The 20,965-nt window shown below is 38.5% G+C and overlaps 2 protein-coding genes across 3 annotated transcripts; one reads left to right on the forward strand and one right to left on the reverse strand.

The window, feature by feature from the left end:
• On the reverse strand, positions 5,000–7,156 carry LOC109830937. The gene is made up of 4 exons (XM_020398290.1): positions 7,139–7,156; positions 5,908–6,423; positions 5,593–5,821; positions 5,000–5,514 (listed from the first exon to the last, which is right to left on the reverse strand). The coding sequence occupies exons 2-4, from the start codon at positions 6,421–6,423 to the stop codon at positions 5,000–5,002; spliced, it is 1,260 nt and encodes a 419-aa protein (XP_020253879.1). The 5' UTR covers positions 7,139–7,156.
• Positions 9,716–18,428, forward strand: LOC109830520 (cysteine-rich and transmembrane domain-containing protein A-like). Of its 2 annotated transcripts, none has more exons than XM_020397792.1 (3): positions 9,716–9,927; positions 10,089–10,308; positions 18,113–18,428. In XM_020397792.1, exons 1-3 carry the CDS (start codon positions 9,894–9,896, stop codon positions 18,159–18,161), a joined length of 303 nt encoding a protein of 100 aa, XP_020253381.1. In that variant the 5' UTR covers positions 9,716–9,893; the 3' UTR covers positions 18,162–18,428. The 2 variants fall into 2 exon arrangements, with proteins under 2 accessions (XP_020253381.1, XP_020253380.1); XM_020397791.1 differs by having other exon boundaries at positions 9,878–9,988.

Consider the following 20,965-nt stretch of genomic DNA (forward strand, 5'->3'; position numbering starts at 1 on the left):
TTTTTGCAAACATACCTATACACAGTATAGGATTATGTTGGATAGCAGGTTCCTAATATGTTTCCTAATTTGTTTTGGTAACAAGTTATTGAGATTCCTAATTTGTTTTGGTAACAAGTTATTGAGATTCCTAATTTGTTTTGGTAACATGATTCTAAATCTGTTTTGGTAACATGTTATTAGGATTCCTAATCTGTTTTGTTTTTTGTTTTAGAATTCCTAGTATGTTTATAATTTTGGGATTTCTATATATATGGAACAATTGGAAGAGAGAATTAAGAAGAAAATTGGGGATATTTAGAACACAGAAAAGAGGTATTTTCTGAGCTATTGGTTAGGGTTTTGTTTGGAGAGAATTAGAGATTTATTGGTGAGATTAATTGATGAGTTTGAGTGATTTGCAATCTCAGTTTGTACTCTTCTTCTCTATTAGTGAAAAACCCTATTCCTTTCTTACCCCGTGGATGTAGGCAACTTGCCGAACCACGTTAAAATTGGTTGTTTGTGTTTGTGGTATTGATTTGGTTCGTTTGGCCTTCTCTCGACGTTCGTTTGATTTGATTTCTCGTAGCACGTTGGTTTGGTTGTTTGGCTTCCGCAGCGCTCAACAAGTGGTATCAGAGCTCGGGCTATGCTTGGTCTATTTGGAGGAGTGTAGGCATCGAAAATTGCCTATAGTTCTCCACAACCGGTTCAGTGTTAACGAGCGACGGTGAACGTCACCATCCAATCCACATGAGCCTAATCGACGTCGACGAACGACTGAAGTGAATCGACGAGTTACATGAGCGGATAGGACTTCGGAATCACGAAGACCCGGACCAATCGGGAAGCCCGGCACTGTTCACAAAAAGGACAACGCCCTTCATGCCTCGACCACTCTACAGATAATCCAATCACCAGAGCGGATCAAACTCTTCGTCACGCATCCAACGCACCCGGAATCACTCAAATCCGAATCCGGACGAAGAATATACAGGGGAACCAACAAAACACCTAAACGGAGTCTCGGCAAGCTCGCGAGACAACCCTAGGGTGTCTCGGCCATGGCCGAGACACCAGGGGTGTCCGCACCCTCTCGTGGTCCCCTAGACCCATCCTAGAGCCTATAAATAGACCCCCTTGGTGCCTTGATTTGAGGAGGATTTTTGGGAGAGCTTGGCGAAGCCCTGCTGCAGTGAAGAGTGCCCGTGTGCTTCAACAAGAGGAGGAGAGGCCTTGATCAGAGCCTTCATCGCCCGTCAGATCCTTAGTATCGGCCTTAGCGTTAATACTAAGAAGAGCTATTACCTCGTTTTAGCCGAGGTATACGCTTATAGCTTCTAGATCTCACGCGGATCGACGAAGCTCTGCTTCTATATCCCCCGCGGATAGACGAAGCTCTGTCCGATTTATCCGGATCAGAAAGTTTCTAGATCTCACGCGGATCAACGAAACTCTGTCCGATTTATCCGGACCAGATCTGAGTGCCCCGGTGGTCCACGGATATCAACATCCCCGTCACAGGCAAAAGACCCACGCAAGCAAGAGATGATGAACAGATCTTGCGTTTGTTTGAAAAGAGTTGTATTTCTTTTGTTTTCATTGTGTACCGGTCTTATAAAAAGGCTATCTTTTTATTTCATTGTAACGATTGAAGTTGTAATGAATGCAGCAATGAATACAGCAACTTTTTCCGCAAACAAGCTGGCGACCACAGTGGGAGCCAACGGCATCGCAACCGACGCCGTCGTGACGCAACCAGCACTCAAGATCGGGGTGAATGAAGAACACGAGCTCGATCAACAACGGTTCAAAGAAGGCCTCTCTTCCTCCTCCTCCAGATCCGCCTCTCCAAACGGGTACAGAAAGGTAACCTCTTTCATAAATGTTTGCAGGTCCTTCGGTTCGAAAATCCAAGACCCCGTTGCCGCCTCTGCACTTGCACCACGTGACGTCCCCGCGTCATCCAACGTGGTCGAGATCGCAGATCCGGATTCCTCTTCCGCCGAGGAGATGGCTTCTGAAGGCCCCCGCAGATTATCAAAGAGAGCACGACAAAGACAACGTCAACGTCTTGCTCGTCAGCTGGCCGAGGCTTTGGAGCCAATGGATGGGATCCGCTATAACGTAGATCTAAAATCCAGGCAACGCCAGGAGCAACCACGGCAAACAACCAGCCCCTCCTCCGAAGAAGAAACGAACAAATGGGTTCAAGTCAAAAGAACCCGTTCTACTCTCGAGGAGCGAATCCAGAAGCGTCGCGCCTTGCGTGCGCATGCCCGAGCCCTAGTCCAAAAAGCACGAGAAATGCTAAAGGGAGAGGCAATTAAGGAATCGCCGAGATCCGAACGAGTTTGGATGCCAAAGGCCGAATCAACGCCTAAGGTAAAAGCAGGTAATATTGCTCTCTCATTAAGCTTTTGTCAACTTCAGATCCCGAACCTCCGGTAAAGCCCCACCGTAGCGGGGATCTCCCCAAGTTCAAGAATCCTCTGAACAACCGTATCGGTGCTCTACCCGAGAATCGAGGAAAAGCGCTTGTCAAGGAGAGCTGGAGATCATCAAACGAGCCGCAAGCCAATACCCGGACTAGGGGTCGTACGCAATCTCCTAATAAACGGATTTCTGCAACAACCAGCTCGGCGATGCACACAAAAAATCAGGAGCCCGTTAAGGTTTCACCCCCACAAAGGAGTGATTCCAAACGTGCGACTCTTGCAAAGGCCAACAAGGCAATGGCTACTCAGAAGAAGACGCGTCGGACAGACAAATGCGTTATACCTGAGAACCCATGTGAGCAGCCGATAGGTTACTCCGACGGCAACGTCAGTGAGTTGTACTATCAGGCTGGGGGTGCGAATGAATCTCGAAAGAGAAACACCCGGGAAACGGACTCTCACTGTCCGTGTACCAAATTTATCAGGGCAGTATTATCAGCCTGTAGCTGCCCCAAGACCGCTCCACAGAGGGTCTCGATATTCGAGGGAATCTCCGATGGAACGACAAAGCCCAAATCAAGGCGTTCCCACCAAAGAGGATCGATTGCTCGAGAGGATGAACCCCTAGAAGTTACCATCAACATGGTCAACAAGGGAAAGTCCCCAATCATTTCAGGTGGTTCCGACCCTAATTTCTCTTTAGGAAGCAGGGTCGATTCGGGAATAGCTCAGCTTCGGCCAGAAGCCGTCGGATACAACAATGACCATGGGGTCCATGAAGGAGTCCATTCTGATGATGAGTTCTCGGATTCTCATTCCGCGCTCGCCTCTGACGATACAATGTCTAGCATAGGGCAAGCTCGAGAGGTGTTCATGGCCAACACCGAGCAGATATCCAAAATCATTGAAGAGGCCCTGACTAAGCAGAAGGAAATCTTCAAGTTCGAAATGGAAATGGCTATGCAAGAAATGAGACAAATGCACGATCAACGAATCCGAGCTTTGTCGAACCAGCTAGTTGAGTCCAGCCATCACACCCAGAACGCCGTCTCAGGAAGAAACAGAGCTCTCTGGTTCTCTTTCAAACGTTAGGCTTAGAGAAGAAGAAGCAGGCTTGGGGGTTTTTATAAAAGAGTTTAAATCAATAAAAACAAAAACCCAATCTTCCTATTTAGGAAGATAATCTACTTTGCAGGTTGTGACCTCAGACTGTGCCAATCACTAATAAGTGAAAGCACAGGAGTCGAGGCGAAAAACGACCGTTTTAAAAAATCGCGGCTGACCAAATCGGTTGACCGAAGAAATAATCGGTCGACCGAAAATACCGTCGGTCGACCGACCGAAAAATTCGGTCGACCGCGGGCAGCTAAAGAAATTTGGAAAAACAAGCAGAGCCTCGTCGGTGCGATTAGAAGATTGAAAATTCGGTCGACCGTATCGGTCGACCGACGACAATCTGGAAAGATACTAAGGGATGGCCATAGGATCGGTCGACCGATTTCTGATATTTTCCAGAAAACAGATTTTTGACCAACTTGAAATATTTGCAAAATATTCATTTGACCTCTGAAAATTCTGAAACTTTGTAAAATGTTTTTAATACTAAAAACAAACTGTTTGGAAAAAGAATTTTGCAGATAGGTACTCATACTTGTGAAAAATAGTGTTTTGTGAAAAAACGCTTAAAAGACACAAGTCTAAAAACGTGTGTGTGATTCCCAATAGCTTCAAGTAAACTCAGTAACTCTTTGCCTACATTCTAGCACTAGAGAGAAGAACAAAAGAAGGCTAATATCCTCATATTGAAAGCAATACTTGAGCTTTGATATAGCTTGAATCGGATGAAGCTTTTATATGACTTTGTTGTTCTTGAAATAACGTTGCTTCATCTTTTTGGCCTCCTCCTCCTTTAGATGTCTTCGTTTTAGCGTATATTCCATCCATCCTCCGTTAATGGCACTAACGAGCTTGATAAATGATTTTACTACATTTACACTCAATAAGCCATTAGTACCGATAATGGTGGTTGTAAGAACATCATCAAAACATAAGGGCTAACAGTTCATATCATAAGGATTGTATGATGGATAAGTCGGTGGAGCAATGTATTGGGGCGGAGGGAATGGTTGTGTAATGGGTGGTGGGGGAGCCGGGAAGCATGGATAAGTGGGTGTTGTTGGTGTTCTAGGTGAAGTATTCCTGAACTTATCACTTTCATTAGAATCTGCCATGACTGGTTGCTACAAATTAAAACAGACAAATAACAAATACCAAACCTCATGTTAGTACAATAATAGAGTACGAACATCCAAAAATAGCATTCATAAAGCCCAATCATCATAGCTAAATCCGAAAAACTCAAATAACCCACAAGCATGAAAAACCAGTATGCAAACAGTTGCAAACAAGCACAAAATTAAACAGAACCGCAATCTGACAAGTTAGATTTAATCCAAAATAGCATTCATAATGATAATATACTCATTTATCCATGAGTATTGTTGTAATATCAATGAATACATAGAGGTAGTAGACAATATATCAACGAGTACAATACCACATGGAGAATATAACTTAGATTACATCCCGATCTCGGTTGTGTCTCCACCGCGCCATTTAGCACAATAATCTTCCCACATTTCAATTGCAATTTGATCCCTCTTTGCTCGCCATTCATTTCTTGAATCTTTTTCCTCTCTTTGTGTCATAGTTTGAGTAAAGTCAACAACACCCTCTTCACCCCCATTTGCTATTTCATCTCCATCCTCTTCAATATGGTTGTCCTCATGCAACAACTCATCTCCCGGGTCTTCTATGGCGATGTAGTTATGAAGTATAGTACATGCAATAACTATATCAACTTGAGTTGAAAAAGGGTAATGTGGCTTTGCGGATAGGATTTTGAAACGATTTTTTAATACCCCAAAAGTTGATTCAATTTTAGACCTTAGGGATGAGTGTCTTAAATTGAACAACTCTTGTCTATTATTGATTGGCCTACCCTTGTGCTCATTTAGATGATACCGCACTCCTCGATATGGGGAGATAAAGCAATGCATAGTAGTGTAGCCCGCATCACACAAATAATATTTTCCTACAATTACCAAAAATAAATTTAGTATATTTTTTAATTATAATTAAGTAGACATACTTTATTTGAAGGATTTATTACCGTCGTAAACTCTCAATCCACGAGGTTGTGGTCTAGATAACGCGTCTTGCAAAACTCTATAATCATTTGTGGATCCCTCCCATCCAGCTAGAACATACGAAAATAACTTGCTAGGAGTGCATGCAGCTAGAACATTTTGAGTTACACCTTTACGACCTCTAAAACGTGCAACAAGGCTAGCGGGAAGCATGGCGTCGATATGGGTTCCATCTATCATGCCAATGCAATCCTATATGATACATTAAACAGTTAATAATAATAGAAAGGTAAAATTGACCGTTATATTATGAGTAGTTATGTTATAATAATGATTACCTTGAAATAAGGATAGTATAACGGGTTAGTGGCAATCTCTGACGATACTTCACTTGGTGCTTGCTTCATGTACCGCCCCCTTAAACGACCAACGGCTTCCAAGCACTTGTTAAAGTATTTTGAAACGGTTTCCCCCGATCTTATGAAATGTGACCTAACAATTCTATTTTTTGTTTTATGGCCTAATATATTAAGGAACATGAGCAATTGTTCTTCTACTTTAACAACCCGTCCATCTTTTAGTAGGCCGGTATATCTCATTATGCTAACAAGATTATGAAATGCACGCGGCCTCATTCTAACATAAGCCCTACAACTCTCATCATAGCCATGAAACACACGACTTATGTGCCTAACTCTAGAGTCTATCTTCTCTTTATTTTTCATCTTAGGGTGATAAGTGATTGATTTCCTTCTACTACGTATCCTCATCAAACAAGCAAACACACAAATCACCGCAGAGATAGTAGCATTAGAAGCCATCCTCATTAACATCTCTTCATCAATATCGTCCATCTACATTGTTTTAAGAAGAGATTCCACATATAAATACTATGCATCAATCTTAAACAAGTGCTCATATAGTAAATAGAAACCAACAATGTTCAAGTTAAGTGTAATTAATCTTAATTAACAAATTCCAATAAACTAAAATTATGAATGCAATGTTCTAATATGCCTTTTTTAAAGCTTCTGGCATGAATTAGTCCCTCAAATATGTCTACTATTTAGTAATGGAGACAGGGTGCTTAAGAAACAGGGAGCTTAAGGATTCCATTATGTTAAAAATGAATGATTTTCACTAAAAGTTTATAAAATTTTCAAAGATTAAAGACAGTATATAACTTTCTAACCAAACAGGAATCTCTGCTCATTCTCATCCCTTTCTAACCAAAAATGAAAGACATGATATAACTTTGTTAAACAGGAATCACAAGAATCAATCAAATATAGCTTCAATCAAATTACCCATATTTCTGCCAGAAAACCCCAGATTTGATGAATTATGAGATCAACTCAGAACTTCAAAGCAATCTTTGCCGAAATTTACAAAACTCGCCAGCTTAAACCCTAGATTTCTTAAAAAATCCAACACTACCAGCTAAAATCCCCCCGATAAATCCCCAAAACACGTCAAAATCACCAACTTTCTACAAAGATCTCAGAAATTAAACACCAACCAACTTTCTATAAAGATCTCAGAAAGTAAACACCAAAAGATAGACTATACCTGAAGACTAGGCTCATGCACTCGTCGAAGAGGAGCAGAATCGAAACCCTAACCCTAGCTTTCCTGCGAATTTTCAGGTGCCAAGCGAGGAAAATTCTTTCCCTCCCCGTCAGCCACAAGCCCTAGGTATTTCTAGAGGAGGGAGGGGGTGGCGTTGTAGAGTCGGAGAGACAGGGAAGGAGATCTATGGTTTTCACGCGAAAAATGAGACGGCGGGTAAAAGAGGAGGGAGACGAAAATGGGAGAGGGAAGCGGTGACTGTAATGGAAGAGTCTGCGATCGGTTTTGGGGATTAGGAGCGGAGTTGGCTGAGTTGGACTTGGTTTGTCAGAGATCCAGCCCATATCCCCTCTCAAAAACAGGATTTCTCAAATGCCAAAATAAATTAGTTTTTTATGTTTTTAGGATTCAATATGCCAAATTTTTTTTTGAAACAAACATGGTTATGGAATTCCAAAACTCAAAAATATCCCTTTTTACATCCCAAAAGTTAAAATCCAGCCCATATGCCAAAAAAAACTGAAACAAACACCCCCTTAAAAGCTTTTTAAATAAAACTTAAACCAAACACAAACCCTTGTTAAAACTTGTTTAAAACACTCTTTTGGGTGTGGAAAATAGTTATGGCAAAGGGGTATATATAGGATAGAAGAAAACAACCCAAAAATCTTAAAAACCCACTAAAAAACTAAAAAACAGAAGTTACCATTACTGTTCAACGATCGGGTGCTACAGTAATGGTGGTCGACCGTACTACAGTGCGGTCGATCGTACTGTTCACAGACAGTTTCTGTTTTTTACAGATTCTGGAATTTTGCGTATCTGACTTTGTAAAATCAATTAAAAATAGTAAATCAACTACAAAAATCATGAAAATTTGAGAAAAGGTTCTAGACATGTAGGTAAACATGTTAGAGAAATAATTTCTAAAATATCATTTCCTAGTTGAGAGAAATAACTGTTTGAACACAGATATACAGTTTCTAAAAAAACTGCAAAAAACTCGGTTTTGTATATTCAATTGAAAATAACAAAACAACTCCAAAATTAGTAAAACTTAGGAAAATGTTTGTATATATGAAGATAAACATGTAAACGAAGAAATTTTTCAAATCGCATTTACCAATTGTGAAAATGTATCTGTTTTGTAAAAAATATGCACGGACACATGCACGTACATGAACATAAAACTTGATTTTTCCACAAACGAGTTCAAACAACTTGGAAACATTTTAGAATGGATTTGTAGACATTATACGAGATATTAAAATAGTGTGAACAAGTCTTTAATCCATAAACACAATATTTTTCTAAATACAATAGAATATGAAACAAAACCTAAACTAAGTTACCCAAGCTAGATCTTGATCTTCAATAAGCTCGACTTGGTACACTTGCGGATGAAGCTTGAACTTGGATCTTCAACTTGAATTGCGTAGCTTCACTCCACTATTCCGCCAACCTCCATTGGATATGATCGTTGAAGCTCTATTCCATCCATCCTCTAACATGTTGTTTGTCTATAATAAATAAGAAAACATAAATACTAGACAAACAACATTAGTGATAAATTATTTGTTAAACATCATTAAAACAAAGAGGCAAACAAATCCGATCTACCAGATTATTGAGAGTTGCTTGTCCATCTTATGTAATGTTATATGTTTAGTTTGTATTTTATATTTTATTTTAATGAAGTTTTATATTATGTGTGTCAATTTTTATATGTTATGTATTTCAGATATGTAACTTATATTTGAATTATGTATTAGGACCGCTCTTTATATTTCATGGGACTTCACTTATAATGTCTAGATTTTAATATTATAATTAATAATAATTTCTTTTAAATTTTAAAATTATTTTTATTTTTAAAAAATAATTTATTTTGTCCAACTTATACAATTGGGGTAAAATTATAAAATTTAAATATTATTGGGATTGTTTTATAAATTTAATAAAACATTTGGGGTGAAATTGTAAATACATAAAAGTAAAAGGTAAAACAAAAAATTGAAAAATAAAAAATAAAAAAACAGTAATGCGGTGATGAACAGTGCGACGCCAAATATGACGTTACACTGTTCATCACCGCTAAAATACCGTAAGAATTGAGGCTGAGTTGAAGATCAAACACAGCGGCAAATGCACTTTTTGCAGCATTTTGCCGTTGCGTTGGAGATGGTAGTAAACCAAACACTCCCAAATACTACAAAGGCTTCATTGACCAAAAAGAAGAAGAGGAGGAGGAGGAGGAGGAGAAGAAAAGAAAACACTTGGATTTTAGCAAAGATTCATCATCCATTTAAAAGACGAATTGAAATATTGAATATAATTTTAATATATAGATCAATGCAGAGTCTTACATTAATCCCCCCTCTATTTATTTTGACGTGACCCCCCTTCAATTTTGCTTTTATTTGTCAAACAAGGGGAGGACTGATAATTGTGTCCAAACGATCGGCGACCGAAACGGAATCCCCTCATCCGGGCCACGTCCAATTTATCCACAGAGCGCGCATAACAATAAAAGGGAGTGCAAATATCACTCTCTCCGTTTCGTCATCTCCTCCCTTTTATTAGCCAACTAACAAAAACAAATCCCTTCTTAATACCCTTTCTCATAATAAATCCAACCCCTTTCTCATCGGATCCTTCATCATTGCAACCTTCTCCATCTCCTCTCATCGTCCTCCACAAAGATCGCAACAGCAGAATCCAAAGTAGCAGCAGCAGGAGACAAATCAAGTCACAAATGAGTTATCAACAAGTTTACCCTCCACCCCCAGGCAAATACCCATCTCATGGATTGCTCCAGTTCTTCACTCCATTATGCTCTCTCCCTCATGGGTATTCTTTGTTTTCTCTTGCTTTGTAACGAGCATCTTTTAATTGATGTGATTTCTTCTTCTTCTTTGTTTTTTCTTTTTTTTGGGGGGGATTTTTGCAGGTTATTCTCACCCTTATCCACCACCACCACCTCAGCCAGGGTATGGGCAGCCTCAGCCTCAAGGGGTGTACCCACCACCACCTCCTCCTCCTTATGGGTATCAGAGATACTTCAATGATGGGTATCAGCCACCACCACCTCCACCAATTCCTCCTCCTCCTCCTCATTATCACTGCCATGAGCATCATGAGGACTCTTGCCTCTCATTTTTGAGAGGATGGTATGCAATTTAATCTAATATTTTCTTGATTTTGTTGACTGTTGGGGGTTTGTTAATTGACAGAGGTTTTATTTATTGACAGAGAGTTTGTTGATTGGTAAGGGGATTTCAGTATTTTATTAACTTTGTTGATTGCTGTAATTTGGTAATGTAGACAATGGCAACCATGCTTCTAGGACTACATACTTGATAGAGCTAATCATCTGACACGAAGATGGAGATTAATTATCTAATCTAATCATCACGACAACATACATCGAAAACACATGTTAGGAGGGTCTCACGTTCATTTGAATTAAGTGTTGGTTAGGTGCAGTAAGGATATGAAATGAGATCCATTCAAATAGCCCCACATTGAAAAATCATAGATGACTAAATATGCTTGGGCTCATGACTCAAATATAATCCCTGTGAGTCGGTTGGGTCCAAATAGATTAGCTTAGTCCTTCTCCTTAATGATTTATTCTTACCTGACAACCTGGTATCAGAGTGAATGATTCTATAGGCCTTCGGGTGCTCTGTCCGCTTCAAGATTAAGTTGTGTGGATTAGAGCTCAAGATAGAGCTTTCATGACATTACATATGATTGTGGTGTACCTCCGTCTAACACGGATTAGAGCTCTCTTGGGTATACATGCCGCCACACTTCCTTACGGTGTGATTCTATCCGTGTATGAAGTAGTAAGTTGAGACGCTATCTTCATTACTCATCTGTTATGGGTTAGATTTGGACTGAAGTTTATTTGAGCCAAATTGAAGATTTGTTAGGAGTGTCTCATGTCCATTTGGTTTAAGCATGGGTTTGATCTGAAAGACATGATGAGATCAATCCCACATCATAAAAATAGTTATGGCTATGTGGCTAAATTTATGCTTGGACTGCAGAGTCAGATTGGGTTAATAGAGTCAATTGGGACCTAGTAGATAAGCATAGTCCATCTCCATTCATGGGCCTTTGCAACCCAACACAAGGCATGCTTCCGATGACATTAAATAATAGCTGGAATTTTATATGAGATGAAGATATGCTCTTCTTTTTTCACCAAATAACCCTTGATGTTATGCACAATGGCTGGATTGTGACCCCAATTATTCACCCTGTCACTACTGCTAAAAAGAACGAAAGGAAAAAGAGATGGTTGCTACATCTAGGAGATTGGTAGATGAAATACCTCTTCATGAACCTCTGGATGCATATACAGGAGAGACCGAGAGAGGGAGAGGAACCCCACCTGAACAAAGATTTGGCATAGGCTTATCAATAACAGGTCCGACTCGATTCCCACCCGTCTTATTTCGATGGGTCAGGTTTTCCCCAAGACCAAACAAATGAGATATATAGATGATATTTATGTACTTCTTACATGAGCATATCATGACTGACACATGTAGCCCATGCTAATCTAAACAAGGAAAAGGTGTTTGCTCATACGTCATGAGATAATTCATAATTTGTTTTTGTTTTTGTTACCATATTGATGGATATTTTTCCTTAATTGTATGGTGGTTTAATGAGCTTTCATTGTAGTTGAATATGTATTACTAATGAGTTTCATCTTGTTGTTCTTGGTACTTCTAGTGTTATGTTTATTCGTTTTATGTTGGATTGCTCAAGTGGGTTGAAGATATCTTGATGGGTTTTCTTGTGGACTAGTTGTGCTTTACCTCTTTCCTGTTGTTGCATGTGTATCATTTACATATTGTTTATTTATTGGTTTTGGTGCTTCCATTGGCATAAGTATTGGATGTTGATTTATTTCCTCTCTTCTTTTTGGGGACAACTATCCTATTTAACTTGGAGTATTTTGCTATAACAGTTTTATGTTAACATACATAATGCTTCTATTAGTGTAGCTCATTGATTAATATTTGAATTCCATTTCTTTAAAATAATCATTTTCTTCTTCTTGAATGACTGAAATTATAGCATTTTAGACTTTTAGTTGACCTTGGATTCTTGAGATAGAGCATGTTCCTTTGAAATTTAGAGCATTCATCATTCAGAGTTTCAGATCATATATTGAGGAATAGTTAGCTGTGCTCAAATACTTTTCAGAGAACGGAATCTACATGTGATCTTGTGATCTGTAATTTTCGGTACTGCATGTGAATAACTCCTATGCACATTTTTTTAGTTCTCATGACACTTCTTGCATGAAAAGAATATTGCAAACAAATTTTCTTCTAGGCAATGAGCAACCAACAATGATATGAGAGTAGATAGTGAATATTAAGAAGTATAGATCAAGTGGCTCATGAATTGAAAATGCACCACTACAGTTATAATATATCATTCACTAGGTTAAATTTGTTGCACGTTGGTAGCTAAAACTTGATGAGTTTCTTGCACAATTGTTAAGTTGTATGCTTCTCAATGAGACTTAATATTAGCGATATTCTGGACCTTCCATATTAATGAATAGTTTCTTCTAAAATTTCCAATGGTCGTCATGTTGTTTTCATTGATCTACATATGGTTTTCATTAACTTGGAAAAAAGTTATGATAAGAGTGCCTAAGGAAATAATATTTAAAAAGAAACATGTATGTGTTAACATGATTAAAGATATATATGCTAGCGTAATAAGTGGAGTGCGAACAAAGAAAGGAGAGGTGAAATCAATTTCTAGTACCACATGTTTACATCAATAATCAACTTTAAGACATTATCTTTTTGTATTGTTTATGACAAGGTTTTAAATATCGGTTATCGGGGATTTAATGGACGGCCAAAATCCTTATCGGATAGCGGAAATCGGGGATATATCGGGGATAAGTAGTATTTATCGGAGTGATATACTGGATGATGTGTATATATAATATAACAATTAAAAAATGTAATCTAATCATGCTTAATGAAATATAAACATACCAAAATGTAAATCATCATGTTTAGAATCATTAACCAATTGTAGAAAGCGAAACTTGCATCATAGCCTTGAAAAAATATAATGTTAGTCAAAATGGACCGATAATCCCGATAATCCCGATAAAAAAGTCTTACTTATCGGCCGATAAGTGCCGATAACGCCGATAAATCGCCGATAAACCTAGAAAAAATGATAACTGATTAAAAATCTAATTTATCCTAGCGGAGAGCTACCAAATCCGATAACTCGGCCGATAATATCGATTATCGGCCGATATTTAAAACAGTGGTTTATGGACCAACTTATTAGATGTACTCAAGACGAAATCCCATGGTGCATATTACTTTGTGGATGATATAATACTAGTTGATGATACTAGGGAAGAGATAAATTCTTAAGTATAAAAGTGAAGGGAACCTCTTAAACATTAAAGATTTAGATTTAGTGGGGGGAAACAACACGTGGAATGTAGTTTTAGTGAAATTGGAAAGAGAAATGAACACATAATGCGTAATTATAGTTAAAAAAATAATTGGGATCAATTATTCGCCATTTTAGTGATCGAGGATGATGTGGCCCATGTGGTCATCGAATCAAATAAGGATGGTTAAATGTAGGGCCCTTCTGGAGTCTTACACAACCATAGAGTGCACATGAGATTGATGGGAGAGTTCTAAAGGAAAGTTATAATACCAATATCAATGCTTTCTGGATCAAAATGTTGGGCTGCTAAAAAACTACATGTGCAAAACAAGCGTAGCAGGAATAAGAATGTTACAATGGACATGTAGATATATACTAAAGATAGGATAAGAAATGAGTGTATTCGTAGGAGATTAGAAGTTGCTCCTATAGAAGATAAAATAAGATATTACCGATTGAGATGGTTTGGTCATGTGCAACTGAGGCCACTAAATTTGTAGTTAGGAGAAACGGTAAGATTATAGTTAACGGATGCAAAAAGGACTATAGGTAGACCTAAAAGAATTTGGTTGTAAGCAATTATGAGAGATAAGATAATAATTAACATAACATAGGAGATGACCTGTAACTGAAATGAATGAAAGAGTAGGATTCGTGTAACTGACACCAAAAATTTGGGACAAAGGCTTGGTTATTATTGTTTCAATAATCATCTTTTGCCGAACCCTAATTCTTTCTGCACTCAACAATACAGTAAAAAATATATGATTTGATATTGTGATATTATGCCTAGAATCAAGAATATATTCCACATATCAAATACCAAGCATACCGTTAACCTTCTTAGCAATCAGCATTCGGGTTCGCCTTGTGAATCTTTCTCAAATTATACATCACATTTTTAAAAATTTAACAAAGACCTAATTGCACAGAGAATATCCCAAACTTTGTTGTCTGTATCTTATAAATTTCACCGAACGAAGATGGGATAGAAGCGCCACCGTTTATTGTTCAATATAAGAAAGTTATTCTCAGATGTTATGCACATCCTCAAAATCGATTGATATCCTAAATCATTTAGCTGGGGCCTCCTAGATTGCTGAAAATCTAAATTAGACCTAATCCAAGTCTATTGCAGTCCAAGTATCAAACCACATTTTATGTTTTCCACGAAATTCTCTGTAAAGCAATATTTCTAGTATACATACTAAAGTTACTGTAGTCATGCGGTGGTCTCTGTTAATTTTTGTGATGATATACAATTGAAGGATGCCTATTAAATATTATGGCGACACCAAGGCTTATTAATAAAATGATGGATCAAATCAGATTGGAAGTGCGGCTATGTAGTCAGTGTTTATGATACTATTGAAGTGGAAGCAAGGTTTATGGTGCTAATGTGATATAGATGGAAGATGGAGGATGTCTGAATGTAGCTTCCTTTTTGTGCATTTCTCCTTATCCTCATCACCTCCTTTTCACCCCTCATTGCTTCACTGCAACCACCATATAGAAAGTTGAAAATTATGAAAGAGTTGTTAGCTGTCAGCAAGTTAACATTTTTATTATTCAGTCTCTGGCATACCTTCCGATTTTAATAGCAATTGGTCCTTCCGAAAATCTAAAGTAACTTATGTCATATCTGAGTGTTGCAAGAACCAGTCCAACTTTAGCCCACAAGGTAATAGTTTGGTAGATAGCACTATAGCAGACTGGAATGTTCCAGTTCAATGGACCTCGTGTTTATTGATACATTAGGTTAACAGGTTTGAATTTTTGGGATGTGGATGCATTTGCTACTTCTTTCATCTTTCAGCCGGATATATGGCGTAGCCATCTCCAACAGGCAACACCAATCCAACCTCAGCCTTGCAAGTTGCAAGTAAATGAGTTGGTTTAGATCTGAGTTAGTTTATGGATGAGATCTAAATGCACAATTTTTTTCTGGCAAATATGATGTATCCTGATGTATACTTATAAACACTGTTTTAAAAAACCTCCGCCTAGTCCGCTTAGGCGTACGCCTAGGCCTAGACGGTACCTAAGCCGCCTAACTAGCGCCTAGCGCCTAGACGGTATTTAGGCTGGCCATCTAGATTTTACAAGCGTTTAGAGGAGCATTGTCTGCTTACGTGGATTGCACCTTGTAGGCCTTGATTGTGATTTTATGTGTCGTAGCCTACACGTCCTCCAAACTCCATTAACCTTCAAATATGAACACCTTCACTACCTCCTCCGACCTTCAGCAAAACCTCATCGACCACCACTTAAATGAAGAAAGAAAAAAATGCCCAGAAACCGCTTAGGCGCCCGCCTAGGCGACTAAGCGCTCTGCGCCAAGTCCGACGCCTAGAAGCGCCCAGCGTTTAATGTAACATTGCTTATAAACAGGTAGGAAACAAGTTTGGATTATGCCTAGATTGTTCAAAGGGTCCCTATTCTATCTAGCAGTAATATAAGTAGAAAGGTTGTAGCTGTTGCTTGTTGCAAGTTATGAAATTTTTATCTTATTTTTAGTCTATTTTCCAACTACAGGGAATTGGATCTTTCTGTCAGAAATAGGAGCATCGCTAATGCTGTTTACTCCCAAGATGACCCTTGCAATTGACTGCATGTACATGTTGCTAGTTATAACATGCATTTCCATTTCCTACACTCGAAATCTAATACTGACTTCTATGGTCCAATTGTTCTCTTTCTTTGATAACTCGGGATCTAATTCCGCAGAGATGACGATGACTATGAGAGTGAATTTCACAAACCCTCCCAAAACTTTGTGCACCTTTGCACTTAACCCCCTTGAACTTTTTCCCACAAAACCACCAGTCTTTGGAGTGTCACACAATACCCCCTAAACTTTAAGATTTTCCCTGTAGACCACCTAATGGTGTTAATGATTTAATCTTAAAGGGTCTATTTGTCTTTTACAACAACCATTAAGTCGTCGGGGGTCCGTTAGGGGGTTGGGGTGGGTGGGTGTATTGTGGGACACCTCCAAAGCTCGGTGTGGTTTGGTGGGGGAAAAGACCGGAAGGGGGTGGGGGTGCAGGGTTGTGAAATTTTCATGTAAGTTCAATGGGAAGAATTACATAAAGGTTATATTGAATTAGATTAATATTACGCACAAGACTTTCTGAGCTATTATATCAATTCATCGAGGGAAATAGTTATTAAGCTTTATCCATACTAAATCTGAAAGTACCATTTTTGGTTGGATCAGAAATGCATGTTAGTGGATTTTCATTCCCTTTTCGAGTTATTTTATATAACTGAAATTATTTTATACAACTTTTCTACTTATTCATATATGCATAATTATTTATGTATATAATTATGAGTGATTACCATTTATATAATTAGAAAAAAATTTACATGCTTGCTCCGGGCCTGCGAGAATGTGTGTATGACAAATGCAGTTTCCATGAGTTAGTTGCACAAGCTGATGGTTAACAGTGTGTACAGTATGCACATGTATAAGTACTATTAGATGGGTCTCGTTGATTGCTTATGGATCTTGTGTGAAGCAGGAATAGGTTTTCTCATGTTACTATTCCCATGCAGTCATCGTCAGTTGACTGCATATTTGCTATTTTGAGCATTTATATGCTCTCTTTCATTGGTTGGTTGTTACGCTAACTCATGAGAGAATTATCTCCCTGCAATTGAAATTCGAAAGAGCTTTATGGTATAGTGATGGAGATGATATTTGGCTTTTTATTGTGCACTTTTGAGTGGCAGTGTACAAAGGCCCTTTTCTTCTCAGGGTTGTTTGACATATAAAGTGAAACGCGGTGTTGAAAATTGGGTTTGCAATCTGCTGCATATTTTAGCCTCTTTAATGAAACTTAAGTAAAGATAATTGTAGAAACACAAAATCACTATATTGACATTTTCTCCCCTGCGGGATTTTTTATGGCATGCTTTCCTGGCAATGAAATGGCTCCAACAGCTATGCTTTTTAAACTTGTGATCTGTTGCCTTGGGTTCATATTTCACTGTTGAAGCTTGAAATGTAAAGAAGATTACGGGGTTGTTTGCTTCGTTTAGACATCACATGCACCGTTTGTTCCACTGCAAATAATGAATACAGCTGCAAGTGCAGGAAGCAAAAGCCTTGTATTGCTACCAATGAGTGTGGCGTATGTCACGGTTACCACCTCTTAAAGCTGCAACTACAATTTAAGTTCCAATAGTGAAATTGTAAAATGTGAAGAGTGAATCGAGCAACTACAATTATAACTGCATGTGGCAGCAGTTGCTGCAACTGCAGTTAGACGCAACTAGCAATTGCATTAAAAGTGCATCACAAGTGCAATTACAATGAGGTGTATCTCATATTTGAATTACTGTGTTAGGACTGTTTTTAGTTCTGTAATGTTTTCATGTGTATCTCTATCGCCATGACTGTAAAATTGGTAACTAAAATTCTTGTTCTTTCAAAATCCAGAAGTTTCATTTTCTCCTCTTCCTAGAGGTTATCGTATATACTGAGCTGTATTTACTTGGATGCAGTATGGCTGCTCTTTGCTGCTGCTGTGTATTGGAGGAATGTTGCTTCTGATAGAGTCAGAGGCCAAGTTTCCAAGCTATGCAATAAAACCTCGGTTCGTGTATTTGTAGTCCCATCATTGTTGTTTATGTTGTGTTAATAGTTAAGGAATTTCGAGCTTGTGGATCTTGAAAGTAACTGCATGGCAATGTTTGAATTTGTTATAAATACAAATGATGTAACTAGAAATATACCTGAAATACAGTTGTGATCATACTGGACAAGTAAGTACATTAGCTAATTGGCTTGTTTATCTATTCGAGGTTTACATTTCTGCTCTTTGGCTAGTACAAATTATGCTCGAAGTTCTCGTGTAATTTTTTTTTTGATCTTGTCAATGCTATGATTTACTTCGTTTGTAGATAATTAGACATCCAATTAGTTGAACGAATGCAGTTTGCGTTAGGAGGCTTATAATTAATTAAGGTCATAGTAGGAGATTCATATAACATATTAGTCATTGGCAAAATTTCCAAAAATTCCCAACTCTTAGACCTCCTTATTGGCATCTTAACCAAGAGCATGCACGTACCTTCTCTTGTGCTTGGGGTCTGTTCGGTTCATTTGGTAAAAGAAACGAAATAGGAAAAGGGTTCTTGTAAAAACGTTTACTTGCTTTTCCAACAACCTTTTTTCATAGAAATAAAAAAAGATTAACTTTGAACTCTTATATTTGGTTCTCAAGTAAATTAAAAAGGGGAAATGAACATTAATAGAAATGGGATGAGACAATTTTTAATTGTGAAAAATTATAAAGAGAGGAGGGAGAAAACACGGTGGCAATTTTTAATTATGAAAATTTATCATGTGTGAGAATTCTACCCCATTTCAACCCAAATAAAAAGGATATAGCTAGCGTTCCATAATACTTCACACTATCTCTACTTTCTAGAAACATGTTTCTATAAACCGCTATTGAACCAAACATAGAATAAGAAACGGTTTGAAAAAATTTTGGGCATTTTTAAAGATATCGTCCATATGCTCTTCATTTCTTATAAAAAACGGGCGAGCCAAACAGACTCTAAGCTAGCTAACACCCCTATCAAGTTTCCTATAATCTTGCAAAACAAGCACCCCACACCTTTCGCCAAGTTCAATTTGTCAAACATGAGGTGATACGCTGCTTGGACTAAAATTTTAACGAAACTCTTGGCATTAACTATCAATAGCTAGATGTAATAAATCTATGCTATGCTAAAGGTAGCAAGTTAGATACAAAATAACAAATAGTAGCTAGCTAAGGTTAATAAATCCATATATACGAGGTTAACGTATTAATTGGTTGGACATAAAACTAACAAATAATAGCTAAACTTCACAAATTCAACACAAAGCAAAGTTAAATGTTAGCTACTTTTTGTTAACTCCGGCAACATAAGGAGGCAGTACGTCTTGGAGTGAGGAGGGGGTGGCGGCAGTTGAGAAAGGAAAAGAGGAGGAGACGATCGATAGTGAAGGCAAATATGGAAGCGTGGGGAAGAGAGCGGCGGGAGGTGATGATGGTTTATGTGTTCGTGAGAGAGATTGAGGGGAGAGTGAAATGAAGGAAAGGTTAAAAGATGTTTATTTATTTCTGTGTTATATAAGGGGGTGAATGCATGGAAAAAACATATAATTAATAGTGAAAGCTTGACTTCCTACTAACTATATTTGCAAGATTTTGGTCTTGGAGAAATGAGGATATGTCTTCATATCTTTAAAATCGAAACGGCATGTTATTGTCTGTTGTACGTGTTTTGTGGCGGACTTGGTACGAAAGCAATATGCGCATTTTTCATCAGTAGAAAAGTCATGCTCTTGATCTATTACATCAAATTAATAATCTATTGCTAATGCTAACAAATTGACAGAAGAATGAGTAGTTTTTTCCCCCTAAGATATGAAGATGATGGAAACATCATAATGGTCCTCTTTTTTTTTTTTGGGTTTTGTATATGTTTCAATATATTAGGGTTATGTTTGGTATGTTGGGAATTTATGTCGAAACCACTAAGACAGCAGAAACGCAGTATAGAGAAAATACACTAAGATTTAACGAGGTTCGACAACTGCCTACGTCCTCGGGAGTCACACAATTAATTTCTTATTAATCAACAAGAAATTACAAATCTCAGAGCAGATCCCAAACTGAGATCTCTAAATACAAACACTGTAGCTACAGTGTTAATAGTTCAAAGGGAATAATCCCTATTTAATGCTCTTGAGAACCCCCTTTAATACCTCCTCAAATCTGAGAGCTAGGAAACCCCTCTTAAATGAACAACCCCCTTTCTTAAATCTCCCCTCAAAATTCGTTTGAGAGCTAGAGAAAAAATTCCACAAAGGAGAAAAAGGGAAAATCGTTGCTGCGATTTTGGGTTCGCCGCCCTCTGGAGAAAACACACGAAGAAGGGAGGAAGAACATTAGGGCTAGGGCACAAGGTTTTCCTTTTATAAGGAAACCCTACCTGATCTGTCGACAGGCTGTTGACAGCCTGTGAGGAGCTCGCCTACGTGGAGCCGCCTTACTCGTGGATTCCTCGAGCTCGAACCTCGTCAGCCCGTGTTCGAACCTCGTCAGCCCGTCGGTTCGAACTCAAACCTCGTTTGAAGCTTGACCCTCGTCTGAACTCGAAGCTCGACCCTCGTCTGCTCGAGCCTCGTTTGCTCGAAGCTCGCCTTCGCCTGCAAGTCGCCGTCAACTTCACCTAAAGAACCTCGTGCTCGCCCGCAACTCTGAATCTCGAGCGATCATCTTGAGCTCTCCCTGCGTCATCCCCCCCCCCAAAGCTCTCCGCCTTTACGCGAGGTTTGATCCTTCATCAAAATGCAAC

Source organism: Asparagus officinalis, chromosome 2, assembly GCF_001876935.1.
Source record: "Asparagus officinalis chromosome 2, Aspof.V1, whole genome shotgun sequence".
Classification (NCBI taxonomy): Eukaryota; Viridiplantae; Streptophyta; class Magnoliopsida; order Asparagales; family Asparagaceae; genus Asparagus; species Asparagus officinalis.